Below are 24,202 nucleotides of genomic sequence, written 5' to 3'. Positions count from 1 at the left end.
ATGTTTCAAAAGCAAATCAAAACCATTTGATTTGAAAATGGATTATTTCTCAAAACAAAATTACAGAAAAAACATGTTCTTGATTGTGTATGTGCTTCTTATTTTAAAGACTGAAACTGAAAAATGTTCTCGAATTTTTTGTTTTAAAAACATGTTCTCATCTGGTTATTTAATATAATTTTCCATAAGTCATAGTTTTTATACTAGAATATTTGGTTTTATTTTAAAAACCACTATTTTGTGAGTGTTCCATATCATGGTTGTTTTTTTTTAATAAAAAATAACTGCCACATCAGTAAATACAATATAATTCTGCTGATGTGGTAGTCATTTTTGTTTTCAAAAACAAAACCAAACCATGTTGTCGAATACCCTTTTGATGAGTTCAAAAACATGTATTGTTTCTTGAAACAAAATAAACTTACTTTTTGCCATTGAAATCAAAAACAGAATTTGAGAATATAATTTTATATTTTTTGCTGATATGATGATTTGAAAAACAAATGAAAAGGTAAACATTCATGTTGTAGAACACCCTTTAGAGTTTAGATTACTAGTAATCTGTTAATATTTTGTAAAACGATAATTTTAACTCAGGTAATTAATCTTTGATTGTTTTAGAACTGAATGCATATATGAATGTATTTCTTTCTTTGGATGCCCCCTGATGTAGTGCAATCTGATTATTCTCAGCTGGAGGTGATCTAGCTTCCAATAGACGACGAACTCGATTGATCTGCAAAAAGTGAATCAGAGAATCTGGGGTTGCTTACCCGACGAGGTCGCTTCGATGCTTCAGTCAATACTTGGTTGCGAGCTGATAATAGCTTAGAATGCAAGAGAACTAGAGAGAAGAGATTACGCGTACCTTGCACCCCCGGGGGGTGAAGCCTTTATATAGTGGAGTCCTCGTGGGTTTCGCGGAGTGGTTCCGGAATCCTCGACTCGATGAGGTCCGTTTCCGTGATAATTGGGGATAACGTTGCCAACTGATAAGATTCATCACTTTCACCCGAATCAGACAGGGGAGATAATGTTAGCTGTTACGAGGCGTGATCCTGTGAGGTGCGGAATCTGGTGGCGATATCTTCGGGGTTTCCAAGCAGTGGTCGGTCAATATTACCCGAGCTAGTGCCCTTTGGATCCGACTTGGTATGAATACCGAAGTGCCTTGGGACCGAGGTGGTCCTGATGCGATCGTGCATTGAGGTGAACTCGTCCCGAGGTAGACTTGCCCCGAGGTGGTTTGGTTATTCGAGCTCGACCCGTTGCAGACTTGGTATATCAAACTGAACTGTCACCCTGCTAATTAGGTCGTGTCCATGTGTCCCCCTATTAGTAGGTCAGGCCAAATCACCCTCCATCACCCCCAACCCATCTTTTGAAGTCTTGACTACATGTTTGAGATTCACTACTCTTTTTTAGTAAGCCAAGGGAATGAAAAATCTTTCATTTTACTTCTCTAACAATTGAATTGAATTTATGATAAAATTAAGTCAATTCAGGTGAAAACTACTTGATCGTTTTCTTGAGATTTCTTATCATTTACTCCATGAATCCAATTCGCATATGATGTGGTAAGCAAAATCGAGGATTATGTCGGGTTGAGGTCAGATTTGATCCAACCAAATCCCTTTAATTCCGGATGAGGCCTCGCCAACTTGCAAAAAGACTAAAGTTAGAACTCAGGGAAGAAATTACAAGTATTTATTAGTCATGGTTATCAATGGGTTGACCATGGGCCGGGCCAGGCCAGGCCGGGTTTAGCACCTATGTAACGGCTACACCTTGGGCCCTGGCACATGCTATGGTATCCTATTCCTTAATACATTAAATTTTAATACGTATGATATTTATAATACAGATAATTTTATAATATTAATATATAATTATATATTATCAAATAAATTTGGGTCAGGCTGGGCCCAATACAAAACCCAGGCCCAAGCCTGAAAATTTGCTATCTGTCCAGATTATCCTGACTTCCAATCACCTCCTCTGAACTTTTATGACATAGTTTCAAGTAGACTCCTTTCTGTTTGAAATCTTTAAAAAAAGTCAAGAAAATATTCAAAATGCCCATGTAGTTATTATGACCAAAATAAGTTTTTTTTACATAAAATCTCTACCCCAAATTCTTCTAATCTTTTTTCTGAAATTGATTTATTTTTCAAATTTGTCCTTCGTATCAATCACTCAAATATAAATTTGCAACTTTAAATTCTCTTTTTTTTGTTTTAATAAGGTTTATATTATTCTTTTTTCTATAGAAGCAGCATCAATAGTAACTGTATGGGAATTTTGGACATTTTGATGTCTCTTTTTAGAAGATTCTAATGAAAGGGGTCTATGTTCAACTGTGTAGTATGTGTCAAAAGTTTAAGGAAGGTGATTGCAATTACCAAACTTCAGGATCAAGGATTCCAAGAGTAAAGTTGTAAAAAGAGCTCTCATTTTACCATTTAGGCCTCGTTCACTTTTCGGTAAGTTATTTATCCGAGTAAATGCAATTACCTGGGTAAGTTTTTGCAGGAAACATTTACTTGGGTGAGTGCATTTACCCATGTTCTTTAATTTTCCAAGTAAATAATGCAATAACCATTTTAGCCATAAAATTCCATTATTAAAAGGGGCATTTTTGTCCCATTCAAGTATTGTCAATTTCTAGGTAAATGATACCCATGAAAATAAACTTTCCCTAATCCACACATAAATTTGAATAAAGAACATAAGGTTCTTGGTCAATGGAAACCACAATCCCATTAACTTTTCCTCTCAAAATTTCAAAAAAAACGCCCCCTTACTTTTTTATGTGACCCACCATAAAAAAAAAAAAACAGGATTTTAAAAGATTGCCTCGACTTTTAAACCCTATTCTCTCTCACCATCCTTTGCTCTCGGAGTCTGTATGTGTGCGTTTCCGATAAAGATTGTTCCTCTCCCTGTGACCAAATATGGAGCTCTTGAAATCTTAAAACCAGTTTAATCAAATCTAAATCTTCTTCTTAGGTGAATTTTAATTTTAATCCTTTCAGCTGGAATTTCTCCCATTGTCTACGTTGCTTGAGCAGTTGAGCTGCACAACAATCCCATATACAACTGTTTTATCGACTATCTACACAGTAAAACCAAATGCAACTTTCCATTTAGGTGCTAGTTTGAACTAGAGTGTCTAGCTGTTTGATTCCCATTTCAATTCAAGGAATTTCCTAGCTATATGTACAAATTAAGGTTCAAAGTGTTGATATGATACATTTTTTGTCGAACGTATCGTATCGTATCTTTTCGTTTCGATACATTAATTTACAAATGTTTTAGGATCTCTTTTATTTTAATAAAAAAAGGTTTAAAAAGCATTTTCAGAAATCAAGTTTAAAAAAAATAAATAAATAAAACATTAAGCGGATACACGGGAGTATCGATACTTTGAAGCTTCTTGTGCATTTACTGCATTGTTTCGGTTTCAAGAAAGCATTTTACCGGAAATTGACTCTTTTACAAAAAGGTATAGAAAGGTTTTGGAAAATTTTCCTATTTTGATCTTCTGATCGTTAAATGATCAGTCTTTCTCCATTCTTATGCATGATAAAAGTTTGCTATTTCTTTATAAGGGGAGGGATGGAGATTAAACCTGTTCATGGGCCTTATTTCGGCATGTGCATCGATTTTGTCAAAATTTGAATGAATCTGGCCCCAAGTTCGAACTCAACAACCCCAAAGTCCAACCCGAGAATAGGTGCAGTGGACACAAATCAGTAATATATAAATATCGGAGTGGCCGGACTGTCCTTAAATCTATTGAAAAAGTTTCTAAGATGATGTTGTGGTAAAAAATAATTGAGGTCCACGTAAGAGGTGGATCGAAGGGTCATGGCACGTAGGGAATATAATAATCCACTAGCCAAGTGCAGTGCTGCGAAAGCTCAGTTGATGATGTTCTTGAGAAGAGAGGCTGCTCGAGAAATGCAGCACATAGAAAGATCAAGATTTAACGTCTGATTGGCTACTTCCATCTCGTAGTAAAGGCGTAATACTTCTATAAATTCAAGACTTTTCCCTTCCAGGTCTTAGAAGTTAGAAGTTAGAACCACAGTGAGGAGAATGCAAAATGTTATTCTTTCTTCTCCTCTCTCTGTTCCTCTTCTCGCCTTCTTTCTCGTCTCCCACTCTTTCGGCCACCGTCCGCTGCAACCCATCAGACAAAAACGCCCTACTGGCGTTCCAGAAATTCCTCTACATCCCTAGCGACCTCCCTTCTTGGGACCTCCGTACTGATTGCTGTAAATGGACCTACGTTCACTGCGACCCCTTAACTAACAGAGTCACCCAACTCGTCATCACCTCAATCAATACCGGCCAATTCCCGGTGGCTCGGGGCCCAATCCCAGCGGCCGTCGGCGACTTACCCTATCTCGAAACCCTCTCCTTTAATGACATCATCAACCTTACTGGCTCCATTCCTTACTCCATTACCAAACTTCAGAACCTCAAACGCTTGGTTATCAGTGGGACCACTCTTTCTTCCTCCATTCCTGAGTTCCTCGGCCAGCTCAAAAACCTCGAGTACCTAGACCTCTCAGCTAACGAACTCTTCGGTTCAATCCCGGCTTCCCTCGGAAATCTCGGCAGATTGGTAAGTCTAGAGCTCCAGTCAAACAAACTCACTGGTAAGATACCCAATTCGCTGGGCCGATTGAACCCAGAAGCGATCGTTCTTTCAGATAACAAGCTTTCGGGGGATGCGTCAATGTTGTTCAGCGCCGATGGAAGGGCCAGATGGATCAATCTTTCCGGGAACCGGCTCGAGTTTGACCTGTCCAAGGTGATGTTTCAACGGAACTTGACGTTCCTGAGTTTATCGTACAACAGAATTGGAGGAAGCATTCCGGAGCAGGTCACGGAGTTGAATCTGATACAAGTGTTTGATGTGAGCTACAATAGATTGTGCGGAAAAATTCCGGTCGGCGGGAGGTTACAGCAGCTCGGGGCGCCACCTTTTCTTCATAATCGGTGTTTGTGTGGTCCGCCCCTATTCAAAAAGTGCAAAGCCTAAATGCCAGCGTTACCGGTCTCGAATTTTCCGGCCGGTTAATTTACTATCGTTGAATTAAATAAAAATGATTTTAATCTGATTATATGATCTGATATGGCATATATAATTGATTCAGATTCTACTGTGTATACATTGACGTGGATGAAGATCAAGAAATACCAACAGCCACAGGTTGTGTTCGGTAGGAGTTTTTCTCTGATCCTATACTGTTATACACGATGAGGATTCGACCCAACCTGATCCGTAATCTTTCAATTGTTGTAAAGGGAAAATGCCTGATAAGTACCCTGTATTTTGGTTCCAGCAATAATTTGGTCCCTAACTTTCAAAATGTGATAATTCAGTATCATATTTTTAAAATATGAAAATCTAGTTTCAAACTTTCAAAATGTGACAATCTAAAACCTGCCATTAATAAGTCATTAAGTGACATTTGGAAAGTAAAAAATGCCTTAAGAATGCAATTTAATTCTCTTTATCAATCATTCAAACATTGACAATAAAATAAACAGTCACAAATTCTAGATTATTCTAAACAGTCACCAACTTTTTTGAATAGAAGATGTTAGGATTTGGGACTGTTCAGTTTTTTGTCAATGTTTGGATGGTTGATAAAGAGAATTAGATGGCATTCGAAGGGCATATTTGACTTTTCAGATGTCACTTAACGACTGATTGTTACAGTATGAAAGTTCGGGTATTGCATTGTCACATTTTAAAAGTTCAAGTACTGGATTATCTCATTTTAAAGTTTGAGGACCAAATTGTCACTCGAGCCAAAGTACGAGGTATTCATTGGGAATTTTCCCTATTTAATTTTCAAATGTCACTTTAAATACAATTTATTAAAAATATAAAAGCAATTAACTTAAGTGGAATTTAGTTTATGGGTTTGTGGTGTTTCTTTCGGTTCGAGATCTGCTACCCACAAGTTATATCTACATGCATACCCACAAAGCACTACCACCATGTATTGGGAATATCTAAGAGAGATATTCACAATGCGCAATTGTCATGTCTCGTAGATCCGAGCTCGTTTTTTTCTCCATGGTGAAAGATGAAAAACGAAAACATGAAGAAAAATTCTAAACCGTAAGATTAAGGGGCTAGAAATTGGCTTAAAAAGGGGGGGGGGGTTAGAAGTTGTATAAAATTGCCAGAATATCCTTTATATGCAAGAGTATATCATGACCCGACAGGATATGTATCAGCAAAGCCCAATCTGACTCGGATTGAATAATCAGAATGCCAACCAGATCCTACACGAGAGTAAACATGATCCTGTCAAATCGGATAATATATCTAGCACTCTACTAGTTGGATCACCATGGATTGTAGGTATTAAGGCTGTGTTTGGTTTAAAGGAAAAAGTAGGGAAAAGAAAGGAAAGGTAAGGAAACCTTCACAAAACTTGTATAGATTTCCCTATCTTTCTTTCCTTTCCCTACCTTTTTCTTCAAACCAAACATAACGTAAGGGTGAGCAAATGCATAGGTCTTACCTATAACCCAATGAAATTGTTCTTGAACAGGCATTAAATTGATATTATCCAATCTATTACATGGTAGAGTATGGCTCCAAATTCTTGGAACCGATCTCCTACCCAGGTCGGTTCTAGGGTCAAGGAGTTTATCCGATTCATAAAACAACCGGATGAACCGGTCTTAGTGGAACTAGCCTCAGAACTAAACTTGTCTTGAAATAAACCCTAAAATACTTTTAATTAAGGATCTCAAGATTTAAACCCAAGCACTCATAGTTACAAAAGCCATGGTCTCACTTGACCATTGAATTACTTAAGTGATTTGATCATTTGTTTTTACTTTAATATTTGAATGGTATGATAGTAAATAATGTAAAAGGTAATATTTATAAAATTTAAATTATAATGACAAATTCTGAATCATATATTATTATATTATGATAATCTACATATTAAATTACTCAATTTAATCAATAAAGATAATATAAATTTTAAACTATATATTAACATTATCGGAAATCAGATTTTTAAAAGATATATTTCATTTTTCTTTAAGGAGGAGATTAACGAAATAATAGGTTCCACAGGTAGACTTTAAAACCAACCAAGGTCAGAACCAACCTTGAAACTGCCAAGGCCAGAATCGACCTTGAAACTAACCTTCGCAGGATAAGTTTCAAGTTCAGCCATAGAACTGAACCAAACTGAAACGACCCATTCTCACCCCTAATAGGTATGCCAGTTTCTATGAACCCCAGCTTTTAGCAAGACCATCTGCTATACCATGTTTCTCTCTCAGAATCTAATTGAAGGTGGCATGCAACGCTAGTGCCAAATCTGTGGCTTTTATTTATATATATAATGGGCCAATCTCCTCGGCCCATCTCATCTTCTAAGGTGAAATATAGAAGGCAATGCGCAAAATCACTAATCGGTTCGTAGGGATGTATCTATGGGCAATCATGGACCGGGATGGACTGGGTTTAGCACCTCTTTATAGCCTATGCCCGGACCTGATTTTTGACCTACGAATTTTATGTATAAAATATTATATATATGTTTTATTGTATGTCATATAATGTGTGTAGAAAAATTAATATAAAAAATCATATAATATATATTATAGTATAGGTGTCATTTTAAAATATTTATATATAAATATAAAATTTAACATAAAACAACACATGTGAATATATATAAAAATATAAATACATTGGGTCAGGCTAGGCCTAAAGTGTTAGGTTCAATCCTGAACTTGAAATTTGTAGGCCTGATATAGGCTCTGAGCCTGAACACAAAACCTAAGACCAAAACTTTTGGGCTGGGCTGGCTTTTTAGGGGTCAGGAAGAAAATGATCACCCCTACAGGGCGTCGACCAAACTTTGGTGCGCAGTGCGCTCCAAGTTTGTTACCAAATTAGTCAAGCGAACTATATAGAGAGAGAGAAACAACCCTTAGTCCTTAATAACCAGGAAAGACTGAAAGAGCGACGAACATGAATTCAATGGGCCAGAGAAACAACAGGTAACGAAAAAAAAAACATAGTAAATGACCATTGATCACATGAGTTTCTTCCCTACTTGGGCACATACTATGTTTCACCTGGTCAGAATCGATAGGCTCTCTATTCAGGATGAGATCAAGCTCATCAAGCACATGGGAAGAAAATGAGAGCAGAATCAAGGGACCTTTGGCTTAATTTGACTAGACACACCCACTCAAGCTCATATGATTCTCTCTATAAATTTAAAGCATAACTCTCCTTTCCTCTGTAACTTATTAGCTCAAATTTCACGAAGAAGAATATCGTCGAATATGGAAATTTGTAGAAGAGGTAGTGCCTGTTCGCCCTCTTCTTTCCTTTTCCTCATCCTCTTCCTCCTCTTCATTTCGTCCTCTTTCCCATCTCTCACTCTGTCCGCCTCCTTCCGCTGCCACCCAGATGATAAAAACGCCCTACTAAACATCAAGAAATCCATAGACATCCCCAAAGATTCTTACGTCCCCTGGGATCCCAACACTGACTGCTGCGAGTGGGAGGACGTCACCTGCGACCCCAACACCAACCGCGTCACTGGTCTGGAGTTTCGTATGATCACCGTCTTCGGCCAAATCCCAGCTAGCATCAGCAACCTTCCTTACCTTGAAACCTTTGTCTTGGCCCTTTTGAAGAACGACAAACTTCCCGGTTGCATCCCCGACTCCTTCGCCAAGCTCCACAACCTCAAGAGACTGGAGATCAGTTGGAGCCCTCTCTCCTGCCGCACCCCCGAATTCCTTGGCCAGCTTAAAAACCTGGAGTACCTCGACCTCTCCCATAACAAACTCCACGGTCCAATTCCGTCATCACTCGCGAATCTCAGCAAGTTAGTACATCTTCGGCTCAACGACAACAAACTCACCGGCAGGATTCCCAACTCACTAAGTGCGTTAAACGTCGAACTGATCGATTTGTCCTTCAACAAGCTTACAGGAGACGCGTCGATGTTTCTGAGAGCCGACGGAAAAGTAAAGGATATCCTTTTGACGGGGAATCGACTGGACTTTGATATGTCCATGGTGGGGTTTCCAAAGAACCTGAAGGCGCTGCATATTGGGGGAAACAGGATTCGAGGAAGAATTCCGGAGCAAGTGACGGAGTTGAAACGACTGGAAGCGTTTGATGTGAGCTTCAATCGTTTGTGCGGAAGGATTCCTGTGGGTGGGAATATGCAGAAGCTTATTGCGAGCTATTTTTATCATAATCGGTGTCTGTGTGGTCTGCCACTCCCCAACAAGTGCAAGTCGTAACTCGGCCAGCTCCGGAGCATCCAATTTCTGGTTCAGGGCTTTGAATGGTGAGAGAAGTTGGAGATTTGACTGTTGATATGATATGATATACGCCTTTACTCATATAAGAGGCCAAAGATGTGATGTGCGTCTTTGGCTTCCAGTACTGCTATCTTTTTATGATTAGTGGCTTTCAATAAAATTTCCTAAAAGTAAAGCTTAATGACTTTTCTAGCTTTATATTTGACTTCCACGCTAAAATAATCTTGAAAGCTTTAGTGTGGCAACGGTTTCCATTTTCCTCTTCCACGCTAAAAGAATCTGAAGAAGCACTTTGTTGAGGTAAATTATTAAGCTGTTTGGTACCAGACAAGAAGTGTTTTGCATGGGATTTATCTTAAAAAATGAGATGAATGATTGATAAATGTTTTGGCTATTAGGCATCATATAAGCTGAACATTTAATAAATACTTAGTTGTTGAGGAAACATTAAAAATTTAAAGTGATGTCCTTTAATTATATTATAATTACTTAAAATACCAATGAAGTTTTAGGCCTTACTTAAAATACCCATAAACTTTTATAAATATGACACATATTACCCTTCCATTAGTCACCCCTTTGAAATTTCTAAAACCCAACTTTTTCCTTTTGTTATTACAACTTTGATTACCTTTAATAAAATTTGAAAAGGGAAAATTTTTTAAACTACCCTTATAGTTTAGCTAATTGACTAAGTATACCCTATTGTTTGACTATTGTCTAATAGTACTCTTATTGTTTCAGAAAATTACCATTATTGTTAAAATATTAACAAAAGTGTTGAAACGCATGTTTAACCCTTAGGTCAAATTGGAATCTCCTCTGGTTCTTCTTCATCTTCCTCGGTTTGTCTTCGTCGCCCAGGTCCAGATCTGGGTTCCTTCATTTGAGATGAGGTGGGCAACTATGGAGGAGCTTTGAACAAATACAGATGTAGATCTGAGCAGAGGGCTACCTTGTACCTATACTAGTTTCAACTTTCAAAGCCAACATAGCACCGACCTCTCTCTCTCTTCATCCCCTTCGTTCTCTCTTCCTCTCGCCCTTGTTTCATCACTGTCGTTGTAGCAGCGATGGATCCCTCCACGTCCAACCTCTCTCTCTCTCTCTCTCTCTCCCTCTCTCGTTCCTTAAATCATTACTTCCCTCAAAACTGCCCAAATCTAGGAATCAAAACACACTACCTCCTCTTTGGCTCATTCCAATGAACTTTGCATGAGATGTAAAGATCAAAGCGAAAAATGAATGCTTGAACCCTACAGAGTGGAATTGTCTCTGTAGGGAGCTATCTCTGGTGAGATTGAGGCTCAGAGATAACCAGTGAAAAGATGGATAATTCTTCTTGTCTTCAAGACAAATTTTCTCTTCACCGCAGAGTAGAGTTTCTGGGTTTTCATTAGCAGATTGGTAGGAAGTGATGGTGACTCTCTTGAAGAAGACGGTGAAGAAGGAGGAGAAGAAGAAGAAGAAGAAGGGTTAGGGAGGGGGATGAAGGGTAAAATTGGGTTTAAAAAATATTTCACGTGTGGTGGAATATTAATGAATGCTAACGGTAAGGGTAGAGCTAGTTAATTGTCAAAAACAGTAGGAATAGCATTAGACAATAATCAAACAATAGGGGTATACTTAGTCAATTAACTAAACCATAAGGATAGATTAAGAAATTTGCCCATTTAAAAACAATAAGAAAGCATCTTAGGAGCAAGGGAAGTAACCACCGGCGAGTCTTCTTCTCTCAGGCTACCGAAAACGATCATCTTCCTAAATTAGCATGTATACTCACCCAAATTAGCATGTATACTTTCCCAAGGGTACGTTCTGTACCCTCTTTGTATTGAGTGGTCCTTCACCATAGTCCCAGGAACCACCACATTGTTAAGTTTATTGCATCAAATAATATGCCTTAAGAATACAAAACCCCAAAACCAAGAGAGCAAACAAGCCATCTCCAAATTCAAATTAAAGCAAAGGCCTTAACAAGTAAATCACCATGGAAGAACGACAACATCTTTTGTAATTAGGAACATATCATTAGTGGAAGGATCTTATAGGAAGGTATCTCTTCAAGAACTAGTCTTCTGCTGGGTAGTTGTTTATATGAACAATATATGACGCTTTCTTAGATTCACTAATTGACTAAGGCCATGCTTGGGAGTGCTTAAAAATAAGTGATTATTTGGGTTGGGACCACACCATTAAGCACTTGGTGTTTGAGAAATAAGACCTAAATAAGTGCTTATTTTAAAAATAAGGGCTTATTTTTTAAGCCCAAAATTCCAACTTTTTTTTAAGTGCTTATACAATAAGCACTTATTCAAAATTTTCTTCCAAAATTAGCCCTAGTTGAATTTTAAAATACCACTTATAAAACTGTCCCTAGTTGAATTTTATAAAAGTGTTTTCGTAAAAGTAATTTTATAAAAGTATTTCTATAAAAGTAATTTTATAAAAGTATTTCTATAAAATTGCTTTTATAAAAGCACTTTTACGAAAGTGCCTTTATTAAAGTTTTTTATAAAAGTAATTTCGTAAGTTTTTTTATTAAAGTACTTTCGTAAAAGTGCTTTCATAAAAGTACTTTCTTAAAAGTACTTTTATAAAAATGTTATTATAAAATTGCTTTCGTAAAAGTGCTTTTATTAAAGTGCTTTCATAAAAGTACTTTTGTATAGGGCTACAATTGAAACAAGCTGAGTCAAACTTTGGCATGTCTTGGCTTGGCCCAACTAAAATACTACTAAGTTCAAGTTCGAGCTCGAGTTCGATTCGAACTATATTTTTTGGCTCGAGCTTGATTCAATTAAATATTCAATGAACTCGAGTTTAGCTCAAAAGCTCGAAAATAAATATATTTGTACATTTTATATGTATGATATTTTATTATATAATATATTCTTATATTATATAGAATATAAAAAATATTTTATAATATTCTTTATAATATAATATATATGATATTTTTTATAATATATAATATATATTTTTTATGAATGTATGTATGTGTTAATCAAGCCAAGCTCGCAAGCTTCCGAGCCAAACTTTTTATTGGTTGAGCTCGAGCTCGAATAACTAATCGAGCTTACCCCAAAGTTCGAACTCAACTTGAGCTCGATTGGAATTGAACTCGAATCAAGCCTAATCAAATTCGAGCCCAAACTATTCGATTAGAGCTCAATTCGGTTGCAACTCTGCTTTCATAAAAGTGCTTTTAATAAAATTTGAAAGAAAATGAAGGACAAAATAGTCACAAATGCTTATTTAAGTGCTTATTGGAGAAAAAGACTACTAAACGCCCAATGTGAAATGAGCACTTGAAAATGTTGGGTGCCATATGCAAATAAGTGCTTATTTGAATAAGCACTTCTTTTAAGTATTTATTCAATAAGCACTCCCAAACATGGCCTAATTATGTGAAGCAATGTTGTCGTAGTAGAAATGTAGTCTTGTTTTTGGCTTCATTTCTAATTCTAGCATTAGCATAATAGCATGCCATTGTAGTTTGAAATACACCTATAATGATCATTCACTCACTCTACTTATAAATCTTCAACTGCAGTACCTATTTCTCAACCCCAAACCATAGCATTAGCATAATAGCATGCATTCAAGCTGCAGATCCTATAATAGTACTAAGGATTGATTTGAGCCCAGCTGAGTCGTGCCAAATATTTGGCTGTTGGAGCTCAGCTCGTCAATAAACTATAAGGCTCGAGCTCGAGCTCGATCCAAGCTAAAGTCTTGCATTTGAATTCAGCTCGAGTCAAAATCTCATAAGTTCAAGCTCGACTATGATCTAAACATTTTATAAAAATAAAAAGTATACATATTAAAAATTATTTTTTTATTTGACAATTAAAAAATAAGAATTATAAAAACTAGTTATTATTATATATATAAAAAATAAAAATATTATATATATAGTATTTTTTATGTATGTATATATGTATGCATGTAAAAGCTTGATTAGGCTAGCCAACTGAGATTTACTGGGCTCGAGCTTGGCTTGAAGCTCAGTTTAGACTTGTGGCCACCCCTAAATAGTACTCACCCAAAGAAAATTCAGAATCAACTTATTCATCCATGTCCCAATATGATTCAAGCAAGAATGGAGCCCTCTCTTATTTAGTCAAAGACTCTCTGTTGGCTTTTAGCTTTGACATCCATGAAGGCAACTATCCAATTGCCACTTGTCGAAACTCCCTTTCCATGGAGAGGAACTAGTAGGGCTCTGTGCGATGCACGAGAGAAGTTGATGTCCAATATGATGATGGAGGGGATTAAAATTGAAGCAAAAGAGCAATCTAAGTATTGTTTTTGTTAAGAGAAATTGAAGCAAAAGGAGACTTGTGACATTTCCAATTGGGTTGTGTTGGTTCACTCCAACTAAAGTATTAATTTTGGTCAAATGTTGTTTTTTAATTTTTATTAATTATAATAAAATTAAAAATTTTATTATTATTTTAAAAATTATTAAATTTTAAGTTTTGAATTTATATTTATTAATTAAATAAATTTATATTTTATTAATGTAGTTATTTTTAATTAAATTTATTTCAAATAATTAAAATTAATTTAAATTTATACAAATTATATTTAATTAGAATTATTACAATGTTATTAAGTGAATTTTGTTAATATAATATGTGTTAAAGTTTTGAATTTTTATTAATGAATTTTGTAAATTACTAATTATAATAATATTATTTGGAGCCTGCTTGGTATTATCGAATTTTTATTAGGGAATTAACTCACAATTCGTTGTGTAGCCTCATGAAGCCTGAAAAAAAAAAAAAAGAAAAAGAGAATATAACGAAACTCACACATATACCACATGGATAATTGAGAATTGTATAATAAATTAAGTTACTACATCTAATTCGTTATTTAAGTTATTAAGTAATTTTTCTTTGCTTAAGCAAAAATTTGTCTTCAAAGCTTCATTCACATGCTTGGTATTTGAAAGAAATACCAACTTAAATAAAAATGTCTATTGAGTTCGATACTTCTAGATATAGCCTTCCTCTCATCCTTAATTTCTCCTCTTCATATGGAACAAAAGCAAAATTTACCATCAAAGAAATTTATAACATTAAAGTTCAATAAAAACATATGTTGTATTAAAGTTCAAATGACTTACTTCTCGGTGCTGGCACAAAGCATAAGGTAGACAGAAAGAGACTATATGGAAGAAAGAAAAAAAATCACTTAAAATGATATATTTAATAGTCATTAATGTATAAATGCATGTTATGCATATTTATTGACAATTTTGTGTATTACTGTGTATTTTATTTCAAGTATACGTATTTTCTTCAAAATACCCATGATATTAAGAGAATTCTACATTTTATGGAAACTTTTGTTAATTATTAACTCAAAATTATTTTTATAAGCATTGACTACTAATTACTTTTGTAATTATCATTTGTGATAAATAAACAATTAATCAATGATAATTATTTGAGTAAAAATTTCAGTAATGATCTCAATAAATAAATAAATTAATTTGAATAAATTAATTTTCCAAAAATTATGTATTTATAGATAATGAATTATGTCAAAATGAATTGATATTTTCATTATTTTCATTATTTTCATTATCCTATATGTTTAATGTTTTGGAAGTTTCAGCAATTGTTACAATGGTGAAATGGGACTATGGGAGGCAAGGTGACGTGGCCAAAGACTAAGAGCCTAATGATGTGGCAAAATGAGGGGTCTGGGTATGTTGAAGGCAAACCTATACTGAACCGTGTTTGTTTGTATTTATTTTTATTATTTTAAAATTGAATTAAATTTAATTTAAATTAATAATTTCTATTTTTATTAAATTTTAATTTTGGTAGTAAATTGTTATTGATGCTCAATTTAAGTAATGATATTATGCTAAGTTTATTATTGTTTAAAATTTTTAATAATGCTATTTTTTATTATGAATTAAATATAATATTATTATAATTAATTTAACAATTATTATTGTTATAATTAAAAATAGTAATTTATTTTGAATTTTAATTTTTATATGCTTATCATTTTTAAATTGAAATTAATATTTATTACTTTATAATTCTAAAATTATTATAATTAATTATTAAATTTTATAAAAACAACATGAAAATATTATATATAATTATAATAATATTTTAAACTAATTATTTGTAATTATAAAAATATTATTATTTATAATTATTAATTGCATGAAATAAATAATTGCATGTATTTAAAAGGTAGAGAGAGAGAGAGATTTAAGGGAAAAGGAGAGTCTCTCATTGTTGTTTTAAAAATGGCATGAAATAAATAAAATAAAGAAATCCAAAAAAGTAGAAAAAAAGATAAACTTTGCAAGATCTAGAAAATAGACAACACATCAAAGTAACCCACAAACAAGAAACCTACTTGGGTTTTAGTGTTTCTAGGATTACTCCCATAGGACTTCAAGCTACGCACATAGAGGAGGGACTTCATCAAATATTCTTGTGGTGCCGCTAAAGATGGGTGAGTAACTGGTGAGTATAGTGATGGCGATGGTGGCAATTGATGCACAGTCTCTATGTTGTTTGGATTAACTGGCAACAATAATTAGGGGTTCTATTTCGGGTTGGGATTGTGTTAAAATTTCAATAGGTTCAACACGAAATCTCAGCCCGAAATAGTGTAAACCGTTAACTCGGGTCAACCGGACTTGCACCCCTAATAATAATGGTCAGAAGATGGGTGATTTTAATGGAGGCAAATTTTGAAAATTTAAAGAAAGGAGGGTAAAAGAGTCTTTTCTCCAATTTAACGACAAAGGCTTAAGGTAAGCGGAATTTTGAAACCTTAGGCATACTTTAACTAGGGCTTAAAACTTCAGGATTAAGTTATTATCATATAGTCTAGCCATACTTTAAGTAATTAATTAATTTTAGCTTTCCCCAATAGTTGGCTCTCACATAAATTAAGACAAATGTTTCTTTAAACTTCAGGACTAAGTTATTAATTATCATATAGTCTAGCCATACTTTGAGCAATTAACTATTTTTAGCTTCTCTAAATAGTTGGTTCTCACACAAATTAAGACAAATGTTTATTTAATAAGCGTTTTACTAAATAACATTTTAGAATAAACACCTATGTTTTAATGAATTGGTAATGTTTTTCAAATAAGTGGCAATGAAACCAAATACCATATATATATAATCACCCTATTTAGTGGGTGGTGACACTTTGCTCCCCTAAACTTTGTTATTGTGACATAAAATCCTAAACTTTCAAATTCTGGCTCGATCTATCTAACTAGACTTATTAAATTGTTCGTGTGAGATTCTATGTCATAACAATAAATATCAAAAACCACTCTAAAGCATTAATCATTCTCAAGGTGCTTTCAAGATGAATTTTATTAAGAGAAACATGTGAAAGTTAGGACTTCAGAAAAATTAAGTTAAAGAAAAACATGTTATTTTTAGAAATGTTTAAAAGAAATATTCCATGAATTTAACTAATAGAATTAATTAGAACTGATAGTGACAAAGTGTTAGAATCCAAAAGTTTGGGGGGGTGGGGGGGATCTTTGTCAGAATACCTACTAAATACATGGTGACTATCTATAAGCGTAAATTGTTGAAGCCTCCTTGAAGTTTTTGATCATTGTTGAAACATTTCCTAAAGTTTAGTAATTTCACTCACCTCCCTCAAACTTTTTGACAATCACAAGTAGACTCCTTTGTTAAAATCCTCTAATAGGAGGCATGGAAACGTCCAAAATACCCATACAATTACTATTGAGGTTGATTTCTACAGAAAAAACAATACAAACTATACGAACAACAAAAGGCAGTGTTTAAAGTTGTAAGTCTGCCTTTGAGCGATTGATATGGACAAATTTGAAAAATAAATCAATTTCCGAAAATAGATTGGAAAGGTTTGGGATAGTGATTGATATGAAGAAAAACTTTGGAAAATAAACATTTTGGTCAATAGTAACTGCATGGGCATTTTAGACATTTTTGTGCCTCTTGTTAGAGGATTCTAACATAGGGAGTTTACTTGCAACTGTGCCAAAAAGTTCAAGGGAGGTGATTGCAACTAAAACTTCAAAGGAGGTTTCAACAATTTACCCTATATATAATGTATATCTTTCTTCCTCATCTTCTTCTTTTAATATTGACAAAATAAATGGAAACAAAGCATAGCGTGTGTGTGTGATGTTATACATGGGAACAAAGTATAGTGGGTTATACCAAGTTTCCAACCTTGGGCCAAGTTGAGCCTAGGAATTTAGGCCCATCCCACTGATCTGCACCACCGAGAGAGAGAGAGAGAGAGAGAGAGAGAGACGAAGGAAGAAAATGGAGGAGAGGTGATGGTATTGGTTGCAGTGGAAGTGAGAATGGAGAGGGGAAAGAAGAAAGGAGAGAGAGAGAGAGACGGATGGGTGGGTCAATAAAATTGATTTTTTTGTACTCTAGATTGTCGTTAAGTTTAGACTCCATTAAATTTTAAGATGGGCATGGACTGGATGGCATGGCATGGTGGCAATTAGGGGAGTCAATTGGACTAGATTTGGTACAATCCAATCCAGTCCAATGTGAGTCCATTATAAATGGACCAGGTCTAATTCAATCCAATGAATGTTTTGGGCCAATTTGGACTGGTCCAATTCAATGTTAATTTAAACCATCCAATTTGTTCAAATTCATTTTGATTTAGATTGGTTTCAATTCAAATCTGGTCCATTGACACATATATTCTTATCTTATATTAATGGACTAGATATTGGTCTAATCAGGTCCAATTCAATCTAATAAATACTTTGGATTGGATTGGTCGAACCCAATATTTCTTGTTGGTCCGTCCAATCTGTCCAAATTGATTTTGGATTGGATAGGGTCCAATTCAAAACCGGTCCATTGACACCCTTAGTAGCAATCTGTTATCGCTTTTGCTTACAGATGGGAAGGACCATCGTTTTAGTAGATGCTAACTCTTAACAACCATTGAGACAAAATGATTCTACTTGCAGCTTTTCTCATGCATTCCAAGCCAAAGAAAGGAAAAGAAAAGAAAAAAATTGATCATTCTCGTTTGAAATAATTATAGACAATTCATTGATTTTTTTTCTTTTGACTTTTTAAGTTGTTCTTTTACCCATTTGACTCAAGCATTTGAACCAATGACCTATGACCTAGAAGAAAAACTGAAAAACAATTCAGCCTTTGGTAAGTTTTGAATCACTGCCCAGTATAGTCATATAGAGCCCGGATCTCTTATAAGAAAAAAAACTCTACACACAATATCTCACCATACATCAGGAATATTTTCCGCATATGTGTATTAATTTTATGGGGGAGATGTTTGTGCAATTGGATAGAGATGACAATTTTCCTCATCTCCACTAGGTACCATTTCCCTGACCTAAAGGGGTGGGAATATTGCATTGGTGAAGATGAGAACGGTGATGGGAGTGAATTCTCCACCCCGTCCTCATCAATTATAAATATTAAACACACACACACACACACACACATATATATATATATATATATATATATATAGAAAAGATAATTATATTATATATCTAATTTTTTTATATTTAAAAAAAAATTCTTGTTTTAAATATATATCTATTTTTAAAAAAATTTAATTTAAAAATTTTGGAGATTTAAATTTCAAATAGAAAATGAGGAATATGGTCCTTACCCCAAAGTTCCCTCTTGCCATTATTAGATGCCCATGATTTTTAAAGTGTCGTTGCTTAAAAAAAAGAAAAAAAATGTATGTGAAATTATTACATATAATGTGCTAGGAAGTTAAAATATTTTATATTTATTTTGTCTTTTCATGTAGTAGGTAAAAAATAACTTTAGTTGGGTCATTTTCTACTTTTTGTAAAATCTGGGTTAGTTGAAAAGTGTACTTGAAGAAGCTTCTTATTTGGCTTGCAAAAGAAGCCATTCTTGTATGACTCTAACTAAGAGAGAAACTAGAATACTTACGAAGTAATTTCAGCCTTTTTCTTGCTCTGTGTTTTACTTTTTATTTCAATTTGCTACATGTAAGACTTCTATTTTCTCCACTTTGCATGCACCCATAGTTAGCTGAAACTACAACCAAATCCCAACAAGTGGTATCAGAGCTGCAAGGTTCATTGGAACAAGTTTGGGTGCAAGAAAAGTTAAAGAAAAATTCATTGTGGAGAGCAAACCATGGCCAACACTAATGCTGTTAATTTCAGCACAGTCCAAGTTCCTAGTTTTTATGGATAAGACTATGATTTCTAGTATGTTAAAATGAAAACCCTATTCTTGTCTTTGGATTTATGGGACATTGTTGTCTTTGGATATGAAGAACCAGAAAATGTAGCAAATCTTACAGCAGCTCAACAAAAGGAATTGAAGGACAAGACAAGTAAGAATGCAGGAGCACTTTTAATGATACAAAGAGAAGTTGGTAAATCTATTTCTCCCATGATAATGAGTGCTGAAAAGGCAAAAGAAGCCTGGGAAACACTTCAGCAAGAGTTTCAAGGAAACAAAAAGGTAAGGGTTGTTAAACTCTAATCTCTTAGAAGAGATTTCAAAAATATGAAAGTGAAGGAAAATGAAAGTTTAAATGATTATTTCAGTAGATTTATGGAGTTGATAAATCAAATGAAAGCACATGGTGAAAATTTTGATGATAGGAGGATTGTTGAGAAGATTTTAATTAGCTTACCTGAAAAATTTGATCCTATTGTGGCTGTCATCGAAGAAACAAAGGATCTCACCGAATTAAGTGTTCAAGAGTTGTTGGCATCTCTAAAATCATATGAGCAAAGATTGGCACGTCACTCCAAAAAATCAATAGAGAGTGCATTCCAATCCAAACTCAACGTCAGTTCCAAAAGTCATGATGGAACATCCTCAACTCATGAGCATGGAAAAGGAAACTTCTATAGAGGAGGTAGATATGCAAGACGAAGAGGAAGATGTAGAAACCAAAAAGGAAGAAGTAGAGGTACTTTTGACAGAGAGTCTAGTGATGAAGGATCATCACAGCGATATTCTATTTGCAAAAGAAGCAGCCATGTTGACAAGAATTGTTGGTTTAAAGGAAAACCACAATGTCATTTTTGCAAGAAGTTTGGTTATCTACAAAAAGACTGTAGATTGAAAAACAATCAGCAAACAAATTTACAGAAGAAAAAGAAGATGAAGGAAATTTGTTTTATGCATGTCAAAGTGCCACGGAGGAAAGCAATGATGTGTGGTTCTTAGGCAATGGGTGTAGCAATCATATGACGGGGCATCCAAATATTTTTCTTGACATGGACACATCATTTATCTCAAAAGTTGAAGTAAAAGGCAAAGACACAATTGGTGTTGAAACAAAGAAAAGAAGAAAATTTATACATGATGTGTTATTTGTACCTGAGTTGAATGAGAATCTTCTCAGTGTTGGACAACTTTTGGAGCATGGTTATTCACTCCATTTTGAAGATTTTGGTTGTACCATTTATGACCATGAGAAACATGTGGTAAAAATTTTGAAAATGAAGACAAATAGAAAATTTCTACTAGTGTTTAATTGTGCAAGAAAGATTGTTATGAATGCCAAGGACATTGATGAATCTTGGCTATGGCATAGAAGATTTGGCCACCTAAATTTCAAGGGGCTGAAACTGTTATCACAAAAGGAGATGGTTCAAGGGCTTCCAAACATTGAAGAGAAACATGAAGTTTGTGAAGGTTGTGCACTTGGAAAGCATCACCGAGTGTATGGACCCATGAGGACACCCTCTCATTCTCAAAATAGGTACTTCATTCTTTTTATTGATGATTATACTCGCTTGACTTGGGTTTATTTTATGAGAGAAAATTCTAATGTGTATACTATTTTCAAGAATTTTAATTGTCTTGTTGAGAAACAAAGTGGGTGTTACCTTAAAAAATTAAGAAATAATCATGGCAAGGAGTACATTTCAAAAGAATTTGATAAATTTTATGAAGATGAAGGCATGGAAAGGTAACTTACAGTTCGTTATACTCCTCAACAAAATGGAGTATCGGAAAGGAGAAACCAAACTATGATAGAGATGGCTAAATCCATGCTACATGAGATGAAACTTTTCAAAAGTTTTTGGGCTGAAGCTGTAAACAGAACTGTATATTTGATGAATCGATGCCCCACTATTGCTATTAAAGGAATGATTCCATTGGATGCTTTGAGTGGAAAGAAACCATTGGTTAGACACTTGAAAGTGTTTGGTAGTGTCTGCTATGCCCAAGTTCCAAAAGAGAATAGATCAATGCTTGACGAAACTAGTGAGAAATGTATTTTTATTGGCTATAGCTCTATGTCAAAGGGTTATAGGCTGTACAGTTTGAAAACAAACAAGATGGTTATTAGTAGGCATGTCTTGTTTGATGAGAAAGTTGTTTGGAATCGAGAGCAAGAAAAAATTGAAGAACATGTTCCTGTGTCTAATTTGGAAGAGAATACAATTCAAAATGATGAGGAAACTTCCCAATCATCTCCAAGTTCAAGCTCATCTTCATCTAGCTCAACTCCAAGAAAAATGAGGAGCTTGAGTGATGTTTATGCAAGGTGCAATTTCTATGTTATAGAACCAGAAAGCTTTGAAGAAGCTATTAAGGAAGAAGATTGGAAAAATGCAATGAAAGAAGAGGTTGTCATCATAGAAAAGAATAAAACTTGGGAGTTGGTTGATAAACCCAATAATAAAGAAATGATTGGTGTTAAATGGGTTTACAAAGTGAAGCACAAATCGGATGGTTCTGTGCAAAGAAACAAAGCAAAGTTGGTTGTTAAGGGCTATGCACAATAGCCCGATGTTGATTATTTTGAAACATTTGCTTCGGTAACACGGTTGGATACTGTTAAAGCTCTCATTGCACTTGATGCCCACAAAGGTTGGTTGTTATGACAACTTGATGTTAAATCAGCTTTCTTGAATGGAGAATTGAAAGAAGAGATGTATGTAGAACAACCACAAGGCTTTGTGATTCAAGGCAAAAAAGAAAAGTGTACAAATTAAAGAAGGCTCTATATGGGTTAAAACAAGCACCAAGAGCATGGTATAGCCAAATTGATGCATACTTTGCTAAGAAAGAGTTCATGAAAGGCAAGAGTGAGCCTATTTTGTATGTGAAGAAATAAGGTTTGGATGATGTTCTCATTGTTGCTTTTTATGTTGACGACTTGGTTTTTATCGGAAACAATATGAAAATGATTGAAGATTTGAAAAATAAAATGGTGAAAAAATATTTAAATGAACGACATGGGACTATTACATCACTTTCTTGGTATTGAAATTTATCAAGGTGATGATGGAATATTCATTTGTCAAAGCAAGTATGCTGTAAATGTTCTTAGAAAATTCAGAATGCTTGGATGCAAATCTGTAGCTACTTCACTAGTTATCAATGAAAAATTAATGAAGGAAGATGGTGGTAAGAAGGTAGATGAAACCTTGTACAGAAGCTTGGTTAGAAACTTGTTCTATCTTACTACTACAAGCCCAGACATCATGTTTGATACAAGTTTACTATCCAGATTTATGAACAGTCCAGTCACATTAATTTTGGGGCTGCAAAAAGAGTGCTAAGGTATGTACAAGGCACCATGGATTATAAACTGAAATATAATAGAGGAAATGAAGTAAACTAATTGCTTTTTGTGATAGTGATTGGGGAGGATGTACTAATGACATGAAGAGCACATCTGGTTATTGTTTTTCCTTTGGTAGCGGTGTGTTTTCTTGGTGCTCAAAGAAGCAAAAATTAGAAGCTCAATCTTCAGCAGAAGCAGAGTATGTTTTAGCATCAATAGCAACATTTCAAATAATTTAGCTTAGAAGAATTATGGAAAATGTTAATGAGAAGCAAGAGAATGCTACGGTGATTCATTGTGACAACAAATCTGCCATTGCTATGTCAAAGAACCCATGTTATCATAGTAGAATCAAGCACATTGCTCTCAAACATCACTTCATTCGAGATGCCATTAAAAATTGAGAAATTGAATTAGTATATTGCAGGACCCAAGAACAATTGGCTGATATTTTCAGCAAGCCATTGACAAGAGAGAAATTTGAAGAATTAAGAGAAGCATTAGGAGTCCAACAACAACACATTAAGGGGGAAAATGTTATAGCTAATGTGCTAGGAAGTTATTTGTCTTTTCATGTAGTAGGTAAAAAGTAATTTTAGTTGAGTCATTTTCTACTTTTTGTAAAATCTATGTTAGTTGAAAAGTGTATTCTTTTTACTTGGCTCGCAAAAGAATCTATTCTTGCATGACTCTAACAAAAAATGAAACTATAATACGTATGAAGTAATTTCAGCCCCTCTTGCTCTGTTTTACTCTGTGTTTTAGACTTCTATTTAATGCATCCATAATTAGCTGAAACTACAGCCAAATCCCAATAGAAACATCCTGTGGCCATGGCCTTCGGATAAAAGGAGTGGATGATGATGATGACTCGACAATGGGTTGTTTGTTTTATATATGGAATAAGAAACCGCCCGTTGGTTGGGAAGTGGGGCATGACATTGACGTCGTCACATGCACCGGGGGTGACAGCATATATCTGCTGAAGCCGGTGTTGATAATAATGACGTAAAAGGTCTACAGTAAAAACGTTTGCCAAACGTGGTGTGCCACCGACTCCGCGACTCGTTAAGTTTAACGGTTTAACCAGCACATTGACAATAAAACTTTTAACTTACTACATGTCATTGGTTGGGTGGTATTTGTTCCTGCAACTATGTATTACATTACATCGGATATTATGTTTTTAATATTGTATGTGTCATGAGTTGGGTTTCATCGATTGGTTGGAAGATTGGAAAAATAAGTCTGTTTGGTTTGC

General features: G+C 34.7%; 2 protein-coding genes across 2 annotated transcripts; both read left to right on the top strand.

Moving 5' to 3' along the window:
- The first annotated feature begins 4,086 nt into the window (after positions 1-4,086).
- On the top strand, positions 4,087-5,384 carry LOC104603577 (polygalacturonase inhibitor-like). Its single transcript, XM_010267642.2, has one exon. The coding sequence runs from the start codon at positions 4,109-4,111 to the stop codon at positions 5,051-5,053; it is 945 nt and encodes a 314-aa protein (XP_010265944.1). The 5' UTR covers positions 4,087-4,108; the 3' UTR covers positions 5,054-5,384.
- Positions 5,385-8,304: 2,920 nt separating this feature from the next.
- On the top strand, positions 8,305-9,546 carry LOC104603468 (polygalacturonase inhibitor-like). Its single transcript, XM_010267513.3, has one exon. The coding sequence runs from the start codon at positions 8,353-8,355 to the stop codon at positions 9,325-9,327; it is 975 nt and encodes a 324-aa protein (XP_010265815.1). The 5' UTR covers positions 8,305-8,352; the 3' UTR covers positions 9,328-9,546.
- Positions 9,547-24,202: the final 14,656 nt, after the last annotated feature.

The sequence above is a fragment of the Nelumbo nucifera genome, chromosome 2 (assembly GCF_055504915.1).
Source record: "Nelumbo nucifera cultivar China Antique chromosome 2, China Antique-T2T, whole genome shotgun sequence".
NCBI classification, from domain to species: domain Eukaryota; kingdom Viridiplantae; phylum Streptophyta; class Magnoliopsida; order Proteales; family Nelumbonaceae; genus Nelumbo; species Nelumbo nucifera.
The sequence above is the reverse complement of the archived record's forward strand: the minus strand, read 5'-3'. Positions and strand labels throughout refer to the sequence as shown.

What these genes read in the sequence shown, in the direction of transcription:
- LOC104603468 (XM_010267513.3), top strand. Translation starts at nt 8,353, where the DNA reads ATGGAAATTTGTAGAAGAGGTAGTGCCTGTTCGCCCTCTTCTTTCCTT.
- LOC104603577 (XM_010267642.2), top strand. Translation starts at nt 4,109, where the DNA reads ATGTTATTCTTTCTTCTCCTCTCTCTGTTCCTCTTCTCGCCTTCTTTC.